Source organism: Balaenoptera physalus (genome assembly GCF_965194825.1).
Source record: "Balaenoptera physalus genome assembly, chromosome: 2".
Taxonomy (NCBI): Eukaryota; Metazoa; Chordata; class Mammalia; order Artiodactyla; family Balaenopteridae; genus Balaenoptera; species Balaenoptera physalus.
In genome coordinates this window covers 154441464-154468198 of record NC_138883.1, presented here as the reverse complement: position 1 = coordinate 154468198, position 26735 = coordinate 154441464, and the positions used below count along the sequence as shown (strand labels likewise).

Sequence of the window (26735 nt, the reverse complement as noted above, 5' to 3'; positions counted from 1 at the left end):
TACATTCCATAAAGGTCTCACCTCACATCTTCTTTTAGCTTTTTATTTTCCCTGTAGTGAAGCAACCACTTCCATCTTCCATTTCCATTTAGTTTCTCCAGGATTTTGACAATTTCTTTCAGTTGTACTACAGAACAGAACAAGTTTGACAAGAGAAGATGTATTTTAGGATTTTTGGCTTGTCTAGTCAAAGCCCAGGGATGATTATTTGTGAGAATAAGGCCCCATGTTTGAGTGTTGACCATCACTGCCACTCCTGTAGCTGGGCAGGAAGGATGCTGTACCGCACTTTAACCCGTGGTCCCTCAACCCAGCCCCACCTTCTCACACTAGCAGGAGAGAGGAGCACTGCAGTCGTGAGCAGTTAAAAGCTCTGTATATAAATCTATGGATGGAACAAAAGTGGGGTCCTGTTGCAATAGAGATAAGATAGTTCTAGGCTTCTAAATACAGAATCTACAAATATTTTCAATTCCACTTTCCATGCAGCAACATTCATGCTTGTTAAGGTACGTCCTCCTCTTCGTCCTTCAGTGGAGAAGTGGTATCCATATTTACTTCTAATGTGCTATCAGAGCTGGGCAGGTTTTGATTATACATAAAGTATCTGCCCTGTGCTCTAACATTCTTTGATGTCAAATTCAGTGCCCCGAGAGAAATTATTTATATATGAGTGTTTAAGCAGATAACTGAGAAGACTTCCAGTAGCCATCTTTTAGATATCCATGATACTGACAAAATGGTAGGGGTGATGGCAACAGAAATGGAGGAAAGAGGGCTGATTCTAAACAAATATGTAGCTGACTTGATTTGGCAAAGGGAGGAATTGAATATAACAAACTCTCAAATGTGTATGAGTAGTTTAGCCACATTACTGAGAGGTTTGGTGGTGAAGGTAATCGGTTAATACAAAAGAGGTCAAGAGCAAAGTGCTTATTTAGGCACAGCATATGACAGAAATTAAGCCCTCAACAGATGGTGACATATTATTTTGAGTTGATGCTAATTTCTTTTTGATGAAATAATATTTGAATCACTGGCCAAGGAGAAATTGATTTGACTAGATGAGAAAGGAAAATGAGAGACAAACCTAATGTTAAAGTTTCTAGTATTTTGTCATCTGATACCACAAAGCCTCCTGTCCGGAACAGCTCTTGGTAGGTGTAATCGAGGACGTCTTCAGGGCTGTCGACTCCGGCAAAGATGACACTGGGAAAGTGCTTCAGCTTCAGCAGAGAAGGAATCTGAAACATAAAAAGGTCCCCCGGTAAAGACAGGTTCATTGGGTCACTTTTGTCACTTCCATCCAAGGGTGTCCAAACTCAGGAACAGCTGGGAAATAACCTTTAACCTTGATGACTGACTGGTAATTCTGTCAGTTAATAAGGAATTTTAACTCCATCAGCAATGCTGCAAACTCATTAAGATTAGTTAATTACAAAGTGGTCCCTCAACTCCAAAGGTGGGAGATGGAGTGAGGGGAGAACACCTGAGGTTTGGGACCTGTAATCAGGCAGGTGGCAAGCTCACCACCACCCTAGTCTCCCGCTTCACGTGGCGTCCGTGCTGTGGGTTCAGTTCGTGCCTCCTGACGCAGGACCGTATGCCCAGGCTGAGCCTTGATGTCAGAGCTTTTTGGGACAAGCAATTACTTTTATTTAACTGATAGGTAAATATGGTAACAAAGAGTTAAGAAAATTTTCACAAGTCCTTTTAAAGCAAGATTTATTACTGTTAGACATCAACAGATGCAGATTTATATTTCAGGTGAGAAAATTTTACCAGTCTCTTTTCATCGAAGTTCTCCCTTAGTTACTATGAAAATATTCTTAACTCTGAGACATAATTTGCCTTATAAATACCTTGGTAAATTACAACATTAGTATCAGTAGTACAGTATCTCAACCCCATTATCTTCCCACTTAGATTCAGTGGTATTGTGTTTTAACTTCTTCCCTAAATAAAAAGGCAGTGATGAGCCTGATAATTATAGAATAACATAAAATGCCCAGAATACATTTCTCTGTAAGAAAGTGACTTCCAAACCTACCTGATGCAAATGTGATGATATATCTTCATTTCTGATGATGACTATGAGCGTATCTTTCTCTCTGTGAAACGCTTGACAGAAATGCTGAGGTTCAATTTCTGTGTGGCCTCCTTTCCTTAGAATATGCTGAAAGATTTACAAATAGACATTATTTAAAAAAGGATACTTGCACAGAACTACTTTTACAGTTTACTAAAAATATCAAAGACCACATCCTGTTTACTAAATTATGTTCTAATAAGGCAACATAAATGGCAGTTTACCTTATTACTAGATGAGCTTTCACATATAAAATGACTCCTGGGTATCACTGACAACTGGATTTAGAAGTTTATTTCAAAGGCAAAGCACTTTGTAATCTTTCATGTTCATAAAGTATCAAAGGTGGATTCTTCTGAAACATCAGACTAATATACATACATGAATCTCACCCTCTTCAAGGGAGTTACCTTGGGGAGGCAGATATTTACTTTAAAAATGCCATCTCCAGTCAAAATGTTTCTACGACTTTTGACAATACCCATGATGCCTATGCATTACTTTGAGTATCGTTAACAAGGACGGATTCTGGAAGCTGGCAGTGGCTTGGACCCAGGCTTTGAAGAGTGGCGGGAGCCGGGTGTTACACTGTGCCTGGTTATGGGGTGCGGCTGTGTTCCACAGAGCAGTTCTGCAGTAAGCCTCGTTGGGAGGATAAGTTCGTGCAGTTAAAGAAATTCCTTAACCTTGTCCTCTGTGATTTTGACATTGTTTCTGTCTGAAGGATTCTGGAGGTTTATCAAAAACACTGACCATCTCTTGTTATTTCCTTTCTAAAATAAGGTGTTACTTTGGTCAGTCTCCCCCCACCCCAGATCTCAGGACAACTCAAATTTTGACTTCAAGTTTTCACTCAAAATGTATGGCAATGCTAACACAACACAGTGAATCAACTATACTCCAATAAAAATTTAAAAATAAAATGAGAAAAAAAGTATGGTGATGTATTTTCAAAGACATTCCTACAGACAAGATATCTTTTAACAAAGAGCTCCTTAAAATATCTAAATATAAATCCTTATAAATCCTCATCTATTTTACTAATAAACGATTTGAATTAATACATTTTCTGATAGGTTCAACATTTTCATCAGCTCCTGTGGAATTCTGGGCCATCTTGTCACACCCTGAATCACCTTACGAGCAAACGGCCTGATAACCATCACTGGTGAATGCTCCAGGACAGACGGATTCTCCACCATAGCTTTCTGAGCTTTTTAAAAACACTTTTGCTCTTGATCACACTTCATTCTCAAATGTACTTTATACTATGTCCACTTTCTCACTTGAAGTTTAGTTTTAAAGGTGCACACAATTTGTTATTTTCTGTTGTAAATAGTGGTCACATGATAAAATATTACCATGAAATGATACATTCACTACTGAAACAAGCATGTTATCTAGAAGTGTTCCGACGATAAATAATAAATAAACTATCATCGCTGTGACTGCTCCCGTATGAAAACCAGCATCACCTGTGCTCTGTAAAAGACATGAGAACTAAGATAGTGCATTGTTGCTTTTGAGATGGAAGCAAAAAGAAATCAAGTATTTTGTTCAATGTGGCAAAACAAGGACATGGCCATGGTGCTAACTCAGTCGATCCCTGACTTATTTCAGCACAGGTCAGGGTGTGGCGTATCAGCCAGAGAAAATCAACTTTAATTCAAGGTTAAAATAAATAATTTCCAGGTTACTTTTGGAGGCTAAGCACCTTCCAAAGACTGAAGGCCACTTAATGCTTTATTTTTTCAACTAAAATCTTACCAAAATGGCACAGAAATTGCAACAAAGACAACGGGGAGGGGGGCGGGCAGAGGGCAGACCAGATATGGCAGTCATTTGTGAAGAACCTTGGACAACAAAAGAATCCTTAATTCTACAAATTTGGAAAGTAAGTATTTAAAAATCATATTAAATGATACAAAGCAGGAGCCATCAGCCGCCTCACAGGAGAACGTACTGCTGACTCCGGCGACACTGGGAAGCCTCGCGTTGAGGCCGGTTGCCTCGCTTTTCTAATCCACACTCTGTGCTGTGGTGGAGGGACCACTCTCTGTCAAGTGCAAACGTGCTGCTCCTCATCGTCCAGAAACACTTCTCGGTGCCCTGCAGGGACCTCAGGAGAGTCCAAGTGCCCCCGCGTGACGTCCACGTGGCCCTTTTACCCCTGATGGTGATGGCCGTGCCCCTGGGCACCCCCCACCCTTCAGGAAGCCTCCTCAGGCCCCATGCTTTCCCCCGGGCGGCGCTGATCCTCGACCCACAGGTGCCTGCTGACTGCGACGTCCACACTGACCGATGCAGGGCAGGGCCCGCCAGGAGGCCAGCGCGCAGTCTGGGGCCTCGCGCTCCTCTGCAGCGGCCCCGGCATCTACACACCGCGCACCCATCATGGCGACCGTCACGCTCGTCACTCAGCCCAGACGTTGCAAACATCTGCAGGCGCTCTGTGCTCCTCAGCAGCTTGGCGCTGGCAGGGGTCTCCTGGGACACGACATCCCGGGGCAGCCACCCCGACTTAACCAAGGACTTAGCACGAGGGCTGACACGCGTGGACCTGAAACAAATCTCGTCAGGCATCGGGACCCGAACTCTTACTGGTCTACCGTCCACACCTGGTGAGAGGCCGGCATCCCCTCCTGAAGGAGAACGTCCCTGGGCCCCCGACCAGGTCGGCCACCCTCAGAATGACATCTTCGCACCTGCTCCGCCACACCTGCCACAGCTGCACAGGTATCTTTACCATGTTTCTCACGTCCCGTTAGACCGTGAGGATCAGCAGAGGCAACGTTCCCCTCATCTGTGCACGCGGGGCTCCAACACGCACACCTGAGAAGGACCCTGGATTCCCCCTCACTCTCCACACTAGTGGAGGAACACAGGTAAGTTTTTTTTAAAGCTGAATTTTACCTTTGGCCTGTGTGTGTGTGTACAATTGAATATGCCTCCACTGGTACTGTTTTATGAAAAGAACTCACTGCACTAACTCTGGAAAATCATACAAATCTTCAAATATAGTACAAACGGCAGATCCCTGTGGCCAAACCTTTAGTCTGCAGGGAAAGACTGAGCTGAGAAACTGAAACACCACTTCATATCATGGCTTCTTTCTGAAGCTGAGAATCCTGTATTACTTACAAAAAACTTAGACGGCAATCAAAATAATATAAACTGTAAGAAACATGTGGCACTTTACCTTTGTTCTTGCAAAGAAGGACTTGTCCTCTGTCTCCATGAGGTGGAAGAGGAAGGTCCTGGTACAAGCCTCCTTCACGACCCTCTCCAGTTTGACGTGCAGACTGGTGCACAGGTCTGCGACCATGTCCTCGTAGGAGGCTGGCCGAGGGACAGAGGGGCACAGCTCTCGGGGTTCGGCTTCTCCAGGAGCAGTGTGGGGCTCTTTCTCCTGGAAGATGGCCTGGTGGCTGTTCTTCATCACCTTGTTGAATTCGGCGTATTCGTTGAGAATGAGGGAAATGTCATTCCGGGACTCTTTCAATGTACTGTTATATTTCAGTTTGTTGAGGTGGAATGAAACAGTCGAATTTCGTTCAGAGTTTGTGAGATGATTTCTATCGTGGCCACACCTCTTCTTCCAGAAGAAGGAGGAACGGTCCACACAGCTGGGTGTCTGCCCTCTCGCCTGCTGACCGTGGTGTCTGGGGTCTGAGTGCACAACTGTCACCATGAGGGGACTCCTGCTGCGGGAGGCAGGAGGCAGCCCTGGGGACTCGGGCACTTTTGTCGCAGGGAAAGCCCCCATGGCGCCCTGGAGAGGGGGCTCCTTAGGAAAGACGGCAGTGGAAGGGGCGGAACACGGAGCATCTCCCGTCTTCACAATTTGTTTTAGTTTATGTGCAAAACGCAGATACTCCAGATCTAAAGTGTTCTGGGTGAGGTCGTCTGCCACCTGCCAAGTGTCCGTCCAGGAGCTGCCCAAGCCGCCCTTGGCCGTGACGCCAGGGTGCCTCCACAGGCTATGCAGGGTTCTCGTGGTGTCTCTCAGCTCTTTAGTGACAGTGAAGTTAGCGTAGGTCCTGGGGATCCCACGGAGATCTCGGATTTGGACGTAACAGGGCACACACTTATCTTCCTTCTTTAATCCCACGGGCCAGCTTCTGGGAGGAATGCCCGTCTCCAGCCCTGGAACCTGGCTCGAGTAGCCCCAGTCACCATGATCGCTATTGTTTAGGTTCAGGAAAGAGTCAAAACCATCTTTGGAAGTACGTTCTTTTTTCTCGGTGTGACTACATCGCAAAGTACAGGACTCTTCCGTATCTAATCTGGGGTTTCCACACTCACCAAAAGAGTCTTGATCCGAGTCTCCAGAAAGTGGTTCATAATGGATGTCAGAGTTCACACTGATATCCACGCCTCCACCTCGGGTCACAGCGCTCCCCTCAGCCCTCAGCCCCTCATCAGCACTCTTATCTTCCACCTGCTCTTCAAAGACCCCACAAACAAGAGGGGCACAAGATTTGGGAACAAAGGAAGCAGAAGGCTCTGTATTGATAGTCTCACCGGTTGCTGCTGTGTTCTGGTAAGAATCAGCATGTAAATACACAGGGAAAAGCCCACCATTAAGCAGACCTCTTGCTGCACACGGTGACCCATCTTGCAGCATGTGGGCCGGTTTGTGTCTGCCTTCTGAAGAGGTGATGTGCAGCTGAGAGCCGACACCTCCTAGATCTATAGCTCTTTCACATAACTCAGCTCCAGTTTCATTATTCTTGAGCAGACCGGCCATTCTGACGACCGAGATTTCCTGTGTTTGAAACTCCATCCCTGCATTGCTGGGTCCTGCCCTGTGGGTTAGGGCGGCCCCTCCAGAGGAGAGGGTGGGCTTGGGGAGCTCCAGGTACCCGCGGGCCTGCACAGCCTCAGCTCCGTCAACTGGGTCAAAGCGCAAGGACTTAACCAGGATGTAACAGTGTTCATCTGTTTTCAAATCACTGCTCGAGACATTTTCCTTAAGGCTCTTAGGGCTGGTCTGCTGTTTTAATGACACATTCACACCACTTGGTGTGGTTGTAGAAACAAACGTGTCGGCAAAAGACTTATTTTCAAGGATCTTCTGAGGACTAAACGGAGGCTCACTGGTCTCCACGACAAGATGACTTAGGTGGGGATTTCTGTTCTCTACATTCATTGGCTGCAGTGGATTTCTTGATGTTACCAGGTTTTCTAGAGAATCTCTGCACGTGGCAGCTGAGGCAGGCTGGTTTAACTCTGCATCATGGCGTGGCACCTTTTCTGAGAAAGAGAAACCCTCACCACACTCACTTGGGACAATTTCCTCAGTGACTTCACCAGGAAGGGTTAAAAATCTATCTTTTCTTCCTGGGTGATTTTTTAGTATTAGAGGCATTTCAGCAGAAAGCTGCATTTGTTGTATCTGAGTTAAGTTATCTTGTCCCACTGGATGGGTGGGACCAACAAAAGAATTTTCTTTTTCTGTTATGGCCAAATCTACTGACTCAACCTGGGAGGATCTGTCACTTTTCTCACAGTGTGTATCACAGAGTTTAAAACTACTTGGAGATACAGCCCGAGCTGGTTGTACTTCTTCACCCGGTACCTGGCAGTCAGGGCTAGAAGCTGGTGACACTTCTTCAATTAAAGAACCGAAGGGGAAGTCTGAAGCAACATGAACTTCCTCTGCAACCTCAAGGGCACAGGTTTCTTTAGAAAGTATGAAAGCCACTGTCTGTAACTTATCACCTTTTCTCTCACTTTCTAGTGGTTTCATTGACGTGTGAAGAGCAGAGTTCATGTCAGGCACCTCTTCAGGCTCAATTATTTCTTCCGCTGTCTCCTGAAGCTCTAAGCAGGGTAACGGGGCCTCCTGCTGCTGCTCCATTTCACCAGCGGGTGCTTCTTCCCTGGGACTCGTGGGCGGTGATATGGTGAGGGTGAGGTCAAGGTCAGAATCCTCCTCTGATAACTCGAGGCTGACTTCCTCTCTATTCACAGATAGGCTGGTTTGTTTGGTAAATGCAGAATTAAATGATTCAAAACTCATATTTTCACTGTTTAGACCACTCTTGTCATTCTTTAGTTCTGAAGAGCCATCCGAAGCATTCCTCATTGATGGGATGCAGTCAAGTGAATCCTTTTCTTCCAAGGGGGCAGAGGCTGACGATGAGACTACTTCTTCAAGCTGGGACGGCTCTACAATCTCTTCCGAAGAGATGCTAAAGAGACTCTGAGTCGACAAAAGACATTCTTGAGAGACCTTCATTTCTTCTCTGGGTAACAAATAATTAGAACTTTTAACCAGTGATAATGCCTCTGTTACCAGGGAATTATCAGATGGCGATGGTGAGCCTGCAACAGCCTGTCCTTTCTGTAATGAACACATTTCTTTAGCAAGTGTCTCTCTACTCACTGAGGAGGCACAAAGGTACTTAGCACCTTGTTGTCCTGACATTGCCAGAGAGGGAATGTCCCTAAGACCCTGTGTCTGTGCCTTTTCAAATGCGGACACAGGATGTCTAAGGCTTGTAGCAGGTGATACTTGTTTAATCAACTCCACATTAAAGGTTGTAGGTTTATCAGCTCTATTTACAACTTCTGTCTGTATTGGTGCATAGGCATTTTTTTCAAAAGTGAGTGTAACCGGTTCCAGATTAATCATTACATACCCCATATCATCCTTCCCTTCCAACGATGGCTGACATTCTTTGTTTATGGGGCTGCTATGCTGGATAAGGCCCTGCAAAGCACCTGTTTTTGTTTGCATTTTTGCATGAAAAACATCAACTTTGCTTTCAAGGGTGCTGTACACAGACTTTTGACAAATCATTGACGGACTGCTGATCCCATCGTAAGTCCTGGCAAACGTGGACTGTGTGACAGTATCATTATAAGAAGTCATCTGTGTGCTATCAAGTGGCTCAAAGGTTTTATCTTCAGCAGGAATAGAAGATCCATTAGTTTGGGTGCTTCCAATGCTAGAAAGCACCAGATTAGAGGTCTCTAGTTTATCTGATGACTCTTGTTTGGCTTTCCCCCCAATTATCTGAAACGATAAAAGCAAAAGAAATAAATTAATTAAAAAAATCAAGAGCCAAATAGATCTTTTTTTCAAGCATTTACATATGTGAAGAACAGAATAGACAAAGATCAATTTTAGTTTGCTCTGTTCTTTTGAATCTTCATAGGGTAGAGATCAAGCAAATCCCTCTCTTCTTAGATAGGCTTAAAATACCCCCCAAATAGGAATTTGTTTTATCTAAATACACACACACGAGAACTCCAAAACTTTCTTAGTTGCACAGCCTTTTTTTTTTTTAATGGACTTTTGGGAAGAAAGGTGGCTAGACCACTGGCAATTTAAAGACTTGAAAATGCAGCCTGTTTGCTAAATAGCATCACTTAATTCAGAAATGCAGCAGTAGAGGAAAAAGTACTCAATTAATTTAAATTATTTTTTAGGAAGATTAAAAGATAATCTTTAAAGCAAAGAATAACTTATTTTAAACACCAGCTTTCAATTAGACTATAAATACACTGTCATCTGGAATGTTCCCATGAGGAAACACTAAATTATTATCTCTTGTACTCAGAATACACTGATAAGCAGCTTTCCCAAGGTAACAATCTCTATCCTGTTAAATAAAGGTCCCTTACCCCTTAGCTATCTTCTTAGCTTATAACTGGACATAATCTCTCTCTCATTATTAATACCTTCCTATTCAACAAAGCAGTAGAAAACACAGTGCAGCTTGCTTTAATAAACTAAACTAAAAGGACTGATTTAAACAGTACCAGACAGGATTTAGGATAAACAGTAACAGAAATACCTCTGGACAATTTTGATAACCTCATAAAAAGGTTGTTTCTTTTATTTTTTTTTTAAAGGCTGAAGAATGGTCTTGTTCAGAATACGGTAAAGTGGATTGATAATACAGTTGACCTACACGTGTAGTTCTGGAACATTACGGTCACAGATTTCCTGCCATGTTTTGAAGCAATCGTGTTGTAAGTCAGGACGTGTGTTTCAAATCTCTTGTTAAAAACATTTCTGCCTTAGTCAAAGAAAGACACTGACCTGAGTAATTGGCAGGGTGGAGCTGAGACTTGGTTTTAAGAGGACACGACTGGCCAGATACAAAGCATAGAAAAATCTGGATGGTACACTCATTCTGAGAACAGTTCTATGACCCTCCCAATCATATTGTCGCTGATAATGTTGGGCCATAGTCGTGAATCTCACCATGCCTGTGCTCTTAGTGAAATGCAAACTTTGATAATCCTAGTTTGCCCTAGAATAGGGAGTGGTACAGGACGTGTGTGCACCTTTAAAGTACAGGTACAGTATTCAAGAAGATGACGGAAACATATTTGTAAGTATATGCTACAGAAAGTGTTAGGAATCATTAATTTTAACATTCTACTTTCTACTTAATACTCTTTCATGTTTGCAACAAAATCATTCCTAACTGGACATTACTAAAGTAACAGTTACTATATATTACCACAACCAAAAATACTTTATAAGAAACTAGTGTGTTTATAAATATATATGTAATAATTGAATATATATGTAATAATTAAAATCTGCCTGACTAAACTATAAATACTTTCTTATTCTAAGGTAGTGATTTTTTTTTTTTTGACTTAATAAGAATTGAAATATTTTGCCTTTCAAAGAATACCATCAAAACAGTGAAAAGACAACCCACAAAAGGGAAAAAATATTTGCAAATAATAGCTGTATCTGGAATATACAAATAACTTTTAAACTCAATAATAAAAAAAAATAACACAATTAAAAATGGATAAAAGATCTGAATAGATAATTTTCCAAAGCAGATATACAAATGGACAATAAACTCATGAAAACATTCTCAGCATCGCTAGCCATTAGGGAAATGCAAACAAAACCACACTGAGACACCACTTCACACTCACTAGGATGGCTGTAATCAAAAAGACAGATAGTAACAAATGTTGGAGAGAAAGTGGAGAAATTGGAACACTTATATGGTGTTGATGAGACTGTAAAATAGTGCATCTCCTTTGGGAAACAGTCTGGCAGTTCCTCAGAGGTTAAACATAGAGTCACCACTTGCCCCAACATTTCTAAGTTATACCCAAGAAAAATTAGAAAACATATGTACAAAACAAAATGTCCACACATATTTTTATAGCCGCTTTATGCATAATAGTAAAAAAAGAAAGAGAGGAAACAACCCAAATGACAATCAACTGATGAGTGAATAAGTAAATGTTATATAGCAATGCAATGCATATTATTTAGTCAGAAAAAAAAAAGAAAAAACGAAGTACTGATACATGCTACAACATGAAATAACCTTGAAAACATTATGCTAAGTGAAAAAAGCAAGTCATGAAAGACCACATAGTGTATAATTCTATATTTGTATGAAACATTTAGAATAGGCAAATCCATAGAGACAGAATTATTGGGTTAGTGTTTGCCTAGGACTGTGGGGCTTGGGGGTCAGTGATTGCTAACAGTTATGTAGTTTTTATAAGGGTGATGAAGATGTTCTAAAATTAATTGTGGTGATGGTTACACAACTGTATGAATATACTAAAAGCCACTGAATTGTACAAAAAAAAAAAAGAGAGAGATTGTGGCTTTAAAAGAATTAACAGAACAAATGACATGGACCAAATCACCTCATCATGAGGGAGAGTTAAGGTAGTGATTTTACGTATCTCTTTGAGAATAAGATGAAATTTATGAACCCCATCCTCAGAAAAAAAACGCATACACACGTAACATATATTTTATGTATACACATATGAACACACACGTGTGCATATATATACATAAATACATCCACAGAATTCGACATTGAGAAACATCTAGAGTGTCCAGATCTGAGTCTTGGCCGGACAATTTACTATGTGCCTCCAGGCCATTCTGTACTTCTCATCCTCAGTCTTCTCACCTATAAGATGGGTGGCACGGTCCTTACCTCACCCGGCTGTGTGAGAATTAACTGAGTTAATGCGAGTGAAGGGCTCAGACCAGTCTCTGGCCCACAGCGTTCCACCAGTCTTCATTCTGATGAAGATGAGCATCTGCAGACACTCACAGACCCTCTAAGGCTCACCCCTGGACCTGCAAATCCCCACGGAAGCCCAGGTACAGAAACTCAATGTTAACACAGGCACTGAAGGTGCCCAAACCCATGTAAAATTATTCTGGAATAAATCTGTTCTGAAAGCTTAAAAAGGCAGGTATCTTGTCAATCCATTTACTTAGAATCTTGATACAACTTTTTAATTTGCTCCAATTAAAATTCGATTATCTGTCCTGACTATCAGTTGAGAACAGTGAAATGAGACCAAGTGTATTTTCCATATTTCCAAACAGTTATCTGCAGACCTATGAGAGGTCTGGCATTTTATTTACTGTCTCAGGATTTGTTTTTAAAAATAATTTTAATATATTCAATTTTAGTTTACTTTAAGTTTTATCAAAGATTTTTTATATTTATTATTACTGCATTTGATCCATAAACACTATTCTAGGTAAACAGAGTAAGTATTATTCACCTCTTTTAAAAGATAATAAGCTCAGAGAGAACAAGTAATTTGCCCCAAATCATACAACTAAAAAGTTACATAATTATGGTTGGCTCCCAGATCATCTGAGGCCTACGATTTTTTTTCCTACTTTCCTTTCTTCAATCAGGATGGTAGATAAGCTCCACCTGCAGACAATCCAGACTTTGACAACTAAGTTTCTGGCATTCTAATCCTTTACATAGCTAGAGAATCCACTTTCCTAAAAGAAACTGATGCCTTGTTATGAATGTGATTTTATGTACAAAAAAAATTTCTTCAAAAATAATACCAGCATTTATATTATTCAGCTTTACCTACCTCATTATTACAAGAATAGATGAAATTCTGGCTTTCTGGGGTCTCTGGATGACCTGCTGTTGCAAACATTTCTTTCTGTTCATTCTGCACCCAAAGCTCCGAGCCTCTCACAGGTGGTGGTTTCATGAAAGGAAGCAGGCGGTCAGTGTCCGGGAAGGACACTTCGGCAGTAGGACCTCTGGGAGCCGCATTAGTCTCCAACAGAGGGTCTACGGAGCGCCTTTCCACACCGGAGGACTCCTCAATTTCACTGAATTCAAACGATTCTAACGTGCTATTTATGGACACGTATTTTGCTGGGTTGCTGTGTTCTACTACTTTTCGGGATGATCGTATGACTTTGTTTTGATTGCTGTAAAACAGAGCTACCCACATATGAAGTAAAAGCTTCACTTCTTCCACATTATCTGGTAAATCAGTATTCCAGGGCCTGAGATTTTAAAGAAAGAAGAAACAAAAACCATTGAAAATGACTATTTTAGTTGATTATCTTATCTTAAGTGCCTTAATTATTAACCTTAGTTTTTGTGTTCATTTTTATTTTAAAAATTACATGAGCGTGAAACAATGAGTAAAATAAAAATGAAGTTGATTTAACAAATAATTACAGTGAATCTAATTCACTCTTTTTACAGAGACAGAGAAGGGAACTGAAAATCAGAGCTTTAAGTGGCTTCTTTCAAATCACAAAATCTGTGAGTGGTAGGACCATGATCAGAATATAGGCCTTCACACTCCTAGCCTAGGATTTTTCTCTTATTCAGTGCAAGCTCTCCTGGGACGCAATAGACACATTATGTGAATAACGGTTTCAGCAACTTCCCAAATCCTCATCTCCTTGCTTCTGTTAAGTCTGGCCAACTCATTTCTTTTCTATTTTTAAGTGTCTCTTCTAATAGTTGCGAAGTTTGAAGATTAAAGGAGTTGGGCAATTCAGCAGAACTATACTATTTTCAGAGTACAGCTCTGGAGACTCTCCTGAAACCGGAAGGGGAGGCACAAAACATTTCTGGCCATCTGCCAGGCCAACAGACAGCAGAGCTGAGTGGAATGAGTCAGAGGGGCTACAGAACTAGGCTTCAGTGAAACAGGGTTAAGGCTAAGGAAGTGACCCTCATGAGCAGGTGGGGACGAAGGCACGAGCTCGTGCCTGGAGCAAGGAAAGAAGTCTCACGGAATTCAGTCCCTCACACGTGCAGTATCCCCCTACCAGGAGGTCAGTGTTGTTTCACAGGCTAACACTTCCTGCTAATAGCGATAGTCACCATTTATTAGTATGTGCCCGTCACCATGCAAACCCTAATGTACATAACTCCCTCATAACTCTCTAACTTTAGTGGCTATTACTAAACCCATGCTTAAAAGTGTTGCTCGCATACTGTCACCCTTCCTTGGCATCACCTGGACACTGGTTAGAAATGTAGACTCTCAGGCCCCATCCCAAATGGACTGAGTCAGAAGCTGCAGTTCAATGAGACCCCAGATGAGTCTCAGTGAAGAGTGAGCAGCGCTGTCCCGAGGCACACACGCTGGCACGCAGGAGAGCCCAGGCTCAACACCGACCTCAGTCTACCCTCCAAAGCCTGTGCTTTCAGCTGTTATTCTGCGTTGACCCCTTAATGAAGATTTATAGAACGACCTCGTGAAAACTGCTCACTCGTAGCAATCTGACCAATTTGACAAGCTAGAAGTAATTCTTTAAATGTTTCTTCTGGAATTCAGTCTGTAAAGCATTATTTCTTTACCTCACTATTTTACACTAACATCTCATTTACATATTATAACTCAAAGACCAGAAAGACTTATGAAGGAGCATCTCAAGATGGAAAGCCGTGCAGAAGACTAAGGTTTTCTTAATTGTCAACGATTAACTGCTTGGTATTATTCACAAGTTACTGGATTTTACACACTTCTCCCTCCCCAGAGTTTAGCACAAGTATCCCTTCTCGCTACATTTATCTCAACAGAAAAGTTCATCCATTTTCATCCAGTGTCACTCCTACTCACCCATGTAGTGCTCTGATTACAGTCTTCTCCAGGGGGTTGTTGGTATACTTGCTGTCTAAGCTGAACACGTAATCTGCTTCACATTTGAAAGTGACCTTAAAGGAGCCGTCACAGCTGAATACGGTATGAGAGCGGCAGAAGTCCTGCAGGCTGGAGGGCAGCAACCTGCTCCTGCGCCTGAGCGCTGGGGCCTCGGAGAGCTTCTGCAGTGGGGAGGTGATCTGCTGATGCCGAAATGGCATCACTTTCCCCACTGGGGTTCCCGCTTCGGGGCCTTTTGTGCCATTCTTGGCAAAGGCAGGGCCTGGGGCCCCTCTCTGCTGTAGATGCTTCTTTGAATGTTCTGCAAGGAGCAGGGCATAGGAATGCTCCACAGCAACAAAAGAGCTTTGGCTTGCGTCGGAACTTTCTAGGGTTTCCTCGGGAAGTGCCGATTGGACTTCCGCAGGGGCCTGAATGCCAGGAACCAAGCTCTCTTCCTCCTGGCTGACCGTGGGGTCTGACGTCAGATTACTCTTATCAGAGGAGGGCTTGGATAACGGTCCACCTTTTTGACTTTTAACTACTCTATAATATTCATGGTCCGATGTACCGCGCAAAGAATGTTCTTTAGAAAGCAAAACATCGTTTTGTGGCAATTCAGAGGAGCAGGGAAAGTTTCTGGGCTCAGAGGATGGGGTGGTAGAGGTAGCAGCGCTTAATGCAAGATCAGCCAACATATTTAGGGCCTGGGAGTCACAGTTGACAATGGAGTTTTCAGGTGGGTCTTTTGGAGCCACTGTGATATTTTCTGGTTGAGCTGTACTTATGCTAATAACATCTTCTTGACCATCTGAAATTTCTGATTGAAGCTGTGAAGAAGTTTCTCCTTTGGCTTCAGCATAAAAGAAAAAAAGACACGTAACACTTGATTTCCATAGAATTAATTCTTTGTCATATTACTATGGTTCAGTGAAAATCAACAGTTAAGGCAACATATTCAAGAAAAACCTCTTGATATGTTGCATAAATTGTATGTTAAATTTTTATTACCAAAGTGAGGTCTTGTCCAACTTCCTGATGTACTATAATGTATTTACCAGAGGAACAAGCCTTAAGGAATATGCATATTAATTTAAAAAGAAATCACGCTGCAAAACTGCATGTACTGATCTACACACAAGGTATACTCCTTAGCTCAAGAAATATACAAAGAGAAAAAAACAGAAACAAGAAAAGAAAACAAGACTCCTGCCCTCAGAGAGCTTACAATCTAGTGAGAATCTCAGAATTTCTAAGTTTAAAATGTATATTATAGAATGTTAATGTACTTTCCTAGAAATCATTTCCCTTAGCAAGTTATTAGAGAAATCATCTAAGTTCAAAACAGAGATGATTTTTAACCATACTGACGTTTAATTACAATACGTTATGATATGAATAAAAAATTAGAAAAGAATATTCAGAATCGCCAATTAATTTCAAGTTTTAAAACTTCAGTTTCTGCATTAAAAACATTTCCTCTCTATTCTATCTGCAAAAAAGCAAATCTCCTCATCTACTGATAATTCTCCTTACAGCAGGTAGTCAAATCTACCCATTGGCATTCGGTCAGAAAACTGACATTCTCAGGTGGGTTTACTTGCCTTCTCAGGACTTTGATTCAGCCTTTTAAAATGCGGTTATCATGATGAACAAAGTTCTCAACAATACTGGGCAGTGAGTCCCTGTAGCAGGTGGCTGGATGGACAGAAAAGCCAACTGTGCTCCTCTTTATAATTAGTAGTAGCAGGTCTGAAATAAATTACTGACCTGTCTGCAAAGCCCAATGACAATATATTTACAGAGAAAACGCTGGCCTATGAGGTCATCAAACAGAATGACAAGAGTGTGTGTATGGTGAGGAGGGTAAAATTAATCAACCACTGCCCAGTTTTTATTTAAAATATCAAAGCCCAACGGGGTGAGGTACGAGAAAGTGGCCCAAAGAGAGTTGTCTCGTGAACCCCCCGGGTGAACTTAGAAACACGTTCATTTTAGGATCTGATGTGTTTACTGACACTAAGTTCATTCTATCCTTAAATACTACGGTTCTTACACTGAGTATCACTATGAGGAAGGTCTGATATAGAGAACACCGTACTGAATCAAGAAAAAGGGTTCATTTTAATAAATATGTGTCATTTCAGGTAAATCATTTAATTACTGACTTGTTAGAGGTTTTCAGTTAATTAAAAATACAATACTGATAATCTATCTCTTTTAAGAAATATAGATAAAATGATGCCAAATAAATTATAAAAAATATAAAGAGTTCAGTAAATAAAAACTATATTGAAAACCATTAGTTTCAGTAACAAAATGATTGAGCCTTCTTAAACTCTGATATTTCAAGTAAAAGAAATGAAGCGGATTAGCATGGGTGATTAAGAAATAAAAGAAAAATTAACACATTATTTAAAAGGTGGTAATCTTAAAATTTTAACTTAGAATGTGGCTGCACAATATATACAGACATTTGCAATACAAATCGGCCTATTTCTGAATACCCATTCTGAAAACTTTTCATTTTCTGGGCTCACTTTTCTCCCAGTGCCCAGTTGCATACCTCCTCCCACTAATCGATTAGCCTACAACTATACAGAAGCCAATTCAGCACAAGGAATTCTAATGACAAGGCTGGGAATACAATGCATTATGTATGTATCTATACTCATCCTGTTTACAAACTACTTAGAAAGACAGGACCAAGACACACCAGATGATTGGAAAATAGTATGAATTAACTCTTTAATGTTCTCAAAAACCCAAAAAGAAATGAAAAAAAAGGAGAAATGAGTGCAGATCACAGCATCAGGAAATGGCTCCGTGTGGACTTAGCTGAGCAGAGGGGACTGCACAGGTGTGCCAACAGGCATGGTCCGTGTGGGTGGCACCACGTGCCTGGCAGGGAAGGCACGCATTGGGAAATGGCAGGAGAGAAATGTGGGCCCGTGGGTAAGACCACCTCGTAACTGCCTGGGGAGACAAGCAGAGAGTCCGCATTGGGTATGACTCTCTACAGGTTGTACGGTGATATGACTGAGGAGCTTTCAGAAAAATCTTCAGTCATAAACAGCATTAACGAAACTGAGGAAAGGGACTTCCCTGGTGGTCCAGTGGTTAAGACTCTGCGCTTCCAATGCAGGCAGTGTGGGTTCGATCCCTGGTCAGGGAACTGAGATCCCACATGCTGCGAGGTGCGGCCGAAAAAATTTTTTTTAAAAATGAGGAAAGAAAAAACCAAGCTCATCCATAATAACATCACCCCAACAAGAGTTTCTTTCCCTGAATTCCACTAAATTTGAGGCTTTTAAAAAAATCTAAAGATAGATAAGAGAGAAAGTAGAATCATGAGATTAGACAGAAAACTGATGTAAATACAGAGGTATGAGGAAATGAAGGTTTTTCTAAACAAAACCCACCACCACACACACAACACAGTAGGACTCAACACCGAAGATACTGTAAAATGTATAGATTTTGCAGCTTGATGGAGCTGCACTCTACTCAGAGAGATGGGTGTGAAGTGGGACATGGAGCTGGGAGAAAAGTGAGGTCCGCAGTGATGAGGGAACACGCCAGCAACGACGAGGTTCCAGCAGGTGGAACACAGAACTAGCAGTCAGCTGCTGGCTCACATAAGGAGACTTGGTTATTCACTTCAGCAAAAGTAGAAGTAGAAAAGTAAAACTGCTTTTAAAATTAATTTAATGCCTTTTAAAACCAAATACAGGATTCAGGATTACTGACTGCTTTGAACCATGTCTTTATAGTTCCCTCTGGACAAACTTATAATCTCCTTTTTATAACTGATTATGGTCCAGAAAAATACTGCCAGATGCTACTTGCTTGTGAATTTAGTCATAAAAAAGGCCATTTATACTTTAACTCTGCTAAACAGTTCATGTTCAGGCTTTCTGCAAAATGAAAAGTAGGGTCTATTTAGTGAAGGTATGAATCTTTGCACTTTCTAATTTATTCACACTGGGAAACCAAGTTACTTGTCCTGTCAGTGTCTGAACTAAAGAAGACCATAAGAACGTGACAGATTTCAACTGATCTTATACTGTTTCAATATGCTATCTTATAATCTCGATTAGTCTGTATTATGGTGTTGAAATTTACAGGAAGAGGATTTCTTACCAGGTTGTGGCTGCTTTCTGATTCTGGGATTCTGATTGCCTTTTACTATATTTACCCTCTGTTTTTGTGGAGATTTCTTCACAGGTGGCTTAGCCCTTGGAACAGTTTTGACTGGAGATGTCTCTCGTTTCCTTGCCCTTTTAGCATTCGTTGACACTGGAACATCTTTAGAAATAGGAGCTTCTTGGTTTTTCCTATCCAATTTGGTTGTCTGTACAAACTGTGCAGTCAGCACTTCAGCACCTTATGCAGAAAAGACACCGTTTTTTAAGGGGTAGGGGGCTCACATATTTATCAGCATAGCTTTCCTTTGATTTGTTTTGGGGGGTTAACTTTAATAATGGGGAATAAAATATAAAATTTGGGGTATTTCATTAAAAGATTTTTGAACTTGCTAAGTGTTGGTCTATATCCCTAATTAGGATTAGAAGAAAAATATCAGAGTAATAACTTTATAAAAACAAGGCATGACTTAATTTTTTAAAAAAATTCCATAATCTTTGCTGACTGATGTGGCAGGTAAGGCTGAACATGCTAGTTCACAGCACAGGGTGACGGATAATTCAATTTACACAAAAGCGACACAGCTTCCATAAAGCCATGTGGTTAAAACCACGATCACACTGTAGAGAAGAGACTGTAGGTTCACAAAGAGCCATCTTACATATTTTCCTTCACTACACCTAAATATCAAAGCTTTAATACTGCCTGAAAAATCATCTCTTAAGAGAAGACAGAGGAAGGTACATTGAAGAAAGTCCTCTTCTGATTTAACTTCCTATAAATCTATTATAATTGCTCATTTCTCTTACAAAATGCTCAGCTTTACTTCTCATAGGGAAGGAAGGAAAGAACTAAAAGGTGGAGGCTGAATTGGTGCTGAATTGGGCAATTGGGATTGACATGTATACACTGATGTGTATAAAATTGATGCCTAATAAGAACCTGCAGTATAAAAAAACAAACAAAACAACTAATACTAAACTTTCATTGGGTTATTTGTATGGAAATATGTTAATATAAATGTTTCAGACATTACATGAAATTTTTAAAAATCTTATATTTATTTGTATGGAAATATGTATGGAAATATGTTAATATAAATGTTTCAGACATTACATGAAATTTCTAAAAATCTTACATGTTCTGGTATAATGTTATAAGTAATAATCCTAGTTATTACTTTAAAATGTATATCTCAGAAATAACTAATTTTCTTGTCAACTGCATTATTATGAACTTTCATCAAATCTTTAACCATGGGCATTTTTAAGTCTTTTGTCATTTACAGACAGTTCTGGGTGTACTCTGATAATTTTGCAAATATGTGCCTATAAAAGGGTTTCATCTTCAAGAAATTCATGGAAAAGACTCTGACAAGTACAGGTTTCTGGTAACTGACTGTACTGCTGAACTGAATGAATAAGCATTTTCAGAACTCTAATGAAAAACTGATGAACTCATAAAAGTGCTAACAAAAGATCAAGATTAAAAAAAAAATTAATTACATGGGACTGAGTGAACTGATGAGGATGAGTATAATTTTTGTGACTTTCTGTCTGAATTAAAAAAAAAAAAAATCCCACAAGGACTCAGGCAAAGAATATACAAATCAATTTTCACTGCAAAGTAAAGGAGCTGTTACAGTGGAGGATTACTGGACTGAATGTCAATATTATGACATAGTATGAGTGTGTTTCATGTTTGGTAATTGCAATCATTGTTGCTTTTGTTGTGGTCATCCATGTACAATGCTTGGTGTCAGTCTATCTCTCGTAAAAATAAAATACAGTGTGTGTGTGTGTGTGTGTGTGAAAAAATAAATAAATAAATAAAGGTGGAGGCACATGAGGAGAAAAAACGATTAACAACCTGCTTGTATCACACGCTGAAAGTGTTTCAATCCTTTAAGAGTTAAAAAAAAATGTTAATAAATGTTCCCTGTGAAAACGTTTTCCCCACTGACTATACAAAATAATCACACGTGAATGTTTGCAAATATTTTAAAATCACATTATATGGAAAATACTATTTCTAATTGAGAACAGAAAACATTAAACAGTTTCAGAATGTGATGGTTATTAGTGAAATGTAGAAAAGAGACCAATTTCATTTTATTCTTTTGAAGGTTAGAAAAATAAAAGGTTTTTTTAAAAAGCTTTTAGACTCTCTTAATGTTGTACGTTTCCCTGGGTCTAATTATTTTCTTCCCTACTAAACTATTAAAGGCAATAAAGCAGGAGTTTTATTTGTTTTTAGAGTAAGACTTCTGATTTTATACCGGTTACAATTTCTAAAATTTTTAGCATAAAAAAAGGCAAAATATAAGTCAAGCAGGAAAACTGTTAAGACTAAATTAAGAAGAGAAAGAAAATAAGATGAGATGATCAAGACTAGGGGAAGCATAACGTCTGCACGGGCAGGAGGGGAACATCTCTCACAACCTAGGTCCTGCGAGGAAAAGGAGAAACACGAAACAGGTGATCCTGCAGGGACTGCCCTGCTTATTCGCATCACTCAATGACATGTTTCTCAAACTGCATGCAATAATCCATGGGTGTATTATAAAATAAACTTAATGGGCTGCAACCAGAATTCTTTATTAAATGAAACAGAATAGAAGATATCAGATTGTATTACACATAGTTAGGGTAAATGTTTTCTGAAATTTCTGTTTCAGTATGTATGAATTTGTGTGTACTGGACTACAATATACAATATATTTCTTTTCTTTTTTTTTTTTTTTTTTGAGTTTTTGTGGTATTATATTTAGTCATCTTGGCTGGTTTAATCACATCGTTGTTGTTGTTCATTTTTTGGCCACACTGTGTGGCATGTGGGGTCTTAGTTCCCTGACCAGGGATCAAACCCATGCCCTGTGCATTGGAAGTGTGGAGTTGTAACCACTGTACTGCCAGGGAAGTCCCTAAAACATATTTCTTATAGTAGATGAAATTAAAACACTTGAGAAACAGTGACAACATATATGTTGAATTATAGGTAATTTATTTAATACCTTTAAAATGGTTCATATAGAGAAGAAACCCAACATGGTTGGCCTGGAATTTGTGAGGAAATGTAGAGTGTGAGTCGCTGCTTCATATTGCCGTTCTTTCTACCACCCTCCTAAACACACACACACACACACACACACACAATTTCTCAAACTATAATCGGCCAGAAATAACTACTTGTTAAACCACAGGGTAAAATCTTAATTATCTAGGATCCTGGGGATCCACACACCTCCAATGTTTCTTCTTTAGGCATCAAAATTTTTAAATTCAAAATACTACAGATAGGGTTGGCAAATTTTTTCTGTGAAGGGCCAGACCTCAGTCACAGCCGCCCACCTGTGCCAGTGCAGTGAAGTACAGAGACAACAGGTAATGCCTGAGGGGCCCTTTGGCCCCAGTCTGCTCACCTCTTCTCTAAGGGGTCATAGAGTATAAGTTCCCTAGTTTTAAACAAAATACACCGCACGTAATCTGAGATGACTCTAAGCCAAAATTGTGTTGTTGTGCTCTGTTCACTGAAGTGCATTTGACTAACATTAAATGGCTCTGGACGCTGATTCTCCCTCAGTTTTCAGGGGGCAACAAAACCACTTGTGGAACTGTTTCAATATATATATGTCTCAAGGCCACTGGACCTTGTTTCAATAGGTCTATAGTAGGATCCAGGTGACCACTTTTAAAACACATAAAGCATTAGAAATTCTGCCCCAGGATGCTCTAGTTTTGGAGAGCCCAGGCACTTTTCCCCCTCTTTAAACATCTTCGGGCTATCACTTATCAGTTTTTGCCATTTGTTCTTAGTGTGCCTGATTTTAGGAGACCCTCTTCTTCCACTCGAATTTGTCTGAGGACAGTTCAGAAACGGAATGACCTTATTTCTTAGACAGGTAAGTAAATAACTGAGTGATGATTTGAGCAGTTTTACAAGTGAAATACAAGCTTTTGGTGGGTGGGCTTTTGTCCTATTTCTTGATTTTCATGTTATCTAGATTACTGCTTCTCCAACTTTAGCATGCACACAAATCACCTGGAGAGAGCTAACGGACACTGTCAAGCTACAGTCCAGGATGGTCACACAGGAACAGGGTTAACACACAACAGTTATTACTAATTGCTCATCTGAAAATCCATACAGACATGCTTACCTCTTTTTCTTTTCTGAGGAAACTGTCCTTTGACTAACTTGAGAGTTGTGGGAGAGTCTGGACCCTTGTTTGCTCCAGCAGAAGTTCTTTTGGGAAAGGGACGGCACAAGTTCACCCTTTTACTCTGTACCACGGGCAGCGTGCTTGCTTTTCTCTTAGGCTGAACTCTCAGATTTGATGCTGGACTTAATGGGACCAGAGCTCCCTGCCTTGCTTTAAACATCTCTTCAGAATTCTTTTGTGTTTCTGTTTCTTTTCTTACTTCTGCCTCTGAGTCGTGAAATTCAGGATCTGGAGTCATAACTAAAGAAAATCCAACATCACAAATTCCATCTGAAATACAAGGAGACTGAGGACACTCTGCCAATAAGTCTAGTACAGTAGATACTTCCAAAATGTACCCGTTAGGATCTGAAATATAAGACCTCAACTGAGTTAAAGACTGTAAAGGGCACTTTTCAGCTGGAGGAGTCAAGTCAAAACCACTGGACACTTTGCCAAAGAATGCAGTCTCTTTAATTCCATCCTGAGAAGCAGCAGTCAATGAAGGACTTTTGTCCACCTTGTACAGTTCTTGGAAATTATGCTTTACTAATGTGTTTAGACAGATTCCTTTTTCAGAGAATGATTTCTTTGCTTCCAGCAGGGCACAATTAAGGGCAGGTAAAATAGGTACCACCTTCAATGAGATGTCATCTTCAACTTTCAAGTCTTTCAGCCCTAAAATATATACACATGTATTAAAAACCCAAAGTTCTTTTTTTTTCTTTTTCAAAAACATGCAGGAAAAAACGCTTTAGATTACAAAATTATAGGATGGTTAAATATGATACAGTGTTTCAAATGGTAATCTAAATAGCAATTAATAGAAGACTTATGGATGCACTTAATGAATATATATTATCTCCATATATATGAAAACATGCACACACAGAACCAAAAAAGAGTCACTCAGATGGGATCACCAGGTGAGAATGAAGAAGGCAGGCCCGCCTGCAGCTCCGTCTCATCTGACCAGGAGCCCAGCGTGAACTCAATGCACCAGCATTTACAGTTGGCAGAATTACTTTTCTGTTCTCATTTTCTGCTTTTAAAATATATCTAATCTGTACCTTATATGACCTACTTCAAATTCTCTTAAGAAGGTAGTCACAGGTGCAAACTTTCAGTTATAAGATAAATTTAAGTACTAAAGATGTAATGTACAACATAATAAAAATAATTAACACTGCTGACGTTACATATGAAAGTTAAGAAAGTAAATGCTGGGACTTCCCTGGTGGCGCAGTGGTTGAGAATCCGCCTGCCTTTGCAGGGTACCCGTACGGGTTCGAGCCCTGGTCTGGGAAGATCCCACATGCCATGGAGCAACTAAGCCCGTGCGCCACAACTACTGAGCCTGCGCTCCACAACTACTGAAGCCCGTGGGCCTAGAGCCAGTGCTCTGCAACAAGAGAAGCCACCACAATGAGAAGCATGTGCACTGCAATGAAGAGTAGCCCCCGCTCGCCGCAACTAGAGAAAGCCCATGCAGCAACGAGGACCCAATGCAGCCAAAGAAGAAAAAAAAAGTAAATACTAATAGTTCTCATCACAAGGAAAAAAAAATTTTTTTTTCTATTTCCTTTAATTTTGTATCTACATGATATGATGGATGTTCACTAGAATTACTGTGGTAATTGTTTCATGATATATGTAAGTCAAATCATTATGCTGGTAAACCCTAAACTTATACAGTGCCGTATGTCAATTATATAATATCTCAATAAAACTGGAAGAAACTAGAGTTACAACACAAACCAGTTGAACTAAAAGAAAGTAAACCCTAAGTAACCCCCAAGTCTCATGGTAACTACTGGTATATATTTCATCACCTTCTCTATCAAATGAAATTTTTTAATATTATGTAACTAGACAGACTAGTCTGTATTTTACTTCCTTTCCCTGGTTCACTCTCCGACAGAAATGCTAATTTTTCAGCAAATCAATAACCTAAAGGAAAACAGTACAGGGAAAGAAGAGAAAAGGTCAGGTCACTGAGAAATAGGTAATAAAATCCTAGAAAATGTAATTTATCAGTAATAAAAAACCCACAGATAATAAAGACCTTTGGTGCCTACTAAACTGAAGTATGAATTATACCATTCTTTTTAACGAAAAAGTAACTGCAAAATTAAGAAACACCTAGCTGAATACATTTATACTTGAGCAGGTATCAGGAAAAGAATGACAAATAAAAATAAATAGGAAAAGGCTTCCCTGGTGGCGCAGTGGTTGAGAATCTGCCTGCTAATGCAGGGGACACGGGTTCGAGCCCTGGTCTGGGAAGATCCCACATGCCGCGGAGCAACTAGGCCCATGAGCCACAACTACTGAGCCTGCGCATCTGGAGCCTGTGCTCCGCAACAAGAGAGGCCACAATAGTGAGAGGGCCCGCGCACCGCGACGAAGAGTGGCCCCCACTTGCCACAGCTAGAGGAAGCCCTCGCACAGAAACGAAGACCCAACACAGCCAAATAAATAAATAAATAAATAAATAAATAAATTTAAAAAAAAACAAACAAAAATAAATAAATAAATAGGAAAATGTGGCTAGCCATTAAAATAAAAATTCCTTTCTCTGCAGTTCATTTAGAAAGTAACAAGGAAAAATAAAACATGACAAAGTTCTTAGGTCCTACTAACAGTTCACAATAAAGCAGTAGTTTTCTAGACAACTTCATTATTTCAAGAATTTGGAAAGGCAGAAGTCAGAACGATTTGTAACAGCTATTATGAAATCTAAGAAAAAGAACTTTTTAAGTCTGCTAAGCGAAGAGTCACTCAACTTAAAACAAATAACCACAGCATTGAACATTTCTGAGTGACCAGAAATAGAAAAGTGTCTTAATGAACTAGAGGAGGCTGTGAACATTGAACACAACACTCCAATGTTTACTCAAAAAGAAATCCTGTGCTGTTCAACACCAAATGGTACAGGAACTAATGTTTCTTATTCAAGTGGTAGTGTACACCTAAAAATAAGAATAAAGGCAGAGCTCCTGCATACGGAGGGAGGCAGTGTGGGAACAGAGCTGGAAGCCAGCTCAGAGTCAGCTGTTTGACCTTGGGCAAGTTTAAGTTTCAGTTTCCTCATCTCTGAAATGGTCATAATAAAAATACCTATTAAGGGCTGTGAAATCAATTGTGCCGAGCAGAATACCAATGTAGTAAATGCTTGAAAAATGCAAGCAGCTATTGCCATTATGTTATTATAATTGGTAATATTTTGCTTATTCCAAAGAGGTGATGCCAGTAGTTCTCTGCTTTGAGTAGCTGAATACAATTTAAAAACATCAATTAAAAAAATTTTTTTGGATTGGTTGTAGCTTTATAAGTACTATATACTATATACAAATTATGTTTAAACATACACAGTGTGATTATAAAACAATGAGGAAATTT

The 26735-nt window shown here is 40.2% G+C and overlaps 1 protein-coding gene and 1 long non-coding RNA gene across 4 annotated transcripts in view; one reads left to right on the top strand and one right to left on the bottom strand.

Moving 5' to 3' along the window:
* TASOR2 (transcription activation suppressor family member 2) overlaps nucleotides 1–26735 on the bottom strand; it is a 63605-nt gene that overhangs the window by 5794 nt on the left and 31076 nt on the right. For 2 of the 3 annotated variants that reach the window (XM_082449553.1, XM_082449554.1), the window contains exons 15-22: nucleotides 23292–24011; nucleotides 19130–19372; nucleotides 14966–15839; nucleotides 12959–13388; nucleotides 5289–9113; nucleotides 2051–2176; nucleotides 1091–1244; nucleotides 22–127 (exon numbers count right to left, since the gene is read on the bottom strand). In XM_082449553.1, coding sequence (XP_082305679.1) covers nucleotides 22–127; nucleotides 1091–1244; nucleotides 2051–2176; nucleotides 5289–9113; nucleotides 12959–13388; nucleotides 14966–15839; nucleotides 19130–19372; nucleotides 23292–24011 — 6478 coding nt within the window. The remainder of the gene's footprint in view (nucleotides 1–21; nucleotides 128–1090; nucleotides 1245–2050; nucleotides 2177–5288; nucleotides 9114–12958; nucleotides 13389–14965; nucleotides 15840–19129; nucleotides 19373–23291; nucleotides 24012–26735) is intronic. The other variant, XM_082449555.1, reaches the window with a different exon arrangement.
* Nucleotides 9121–12662, top strand: LOC309654942. Its single transcript, XR_014260521.1, has 2 exons — nucleotides 9121–10691; nucleotides 11766–12662. It is a non-coding gene; the product is annotated as an uncharacterized lncRNA (long non-coding RNA).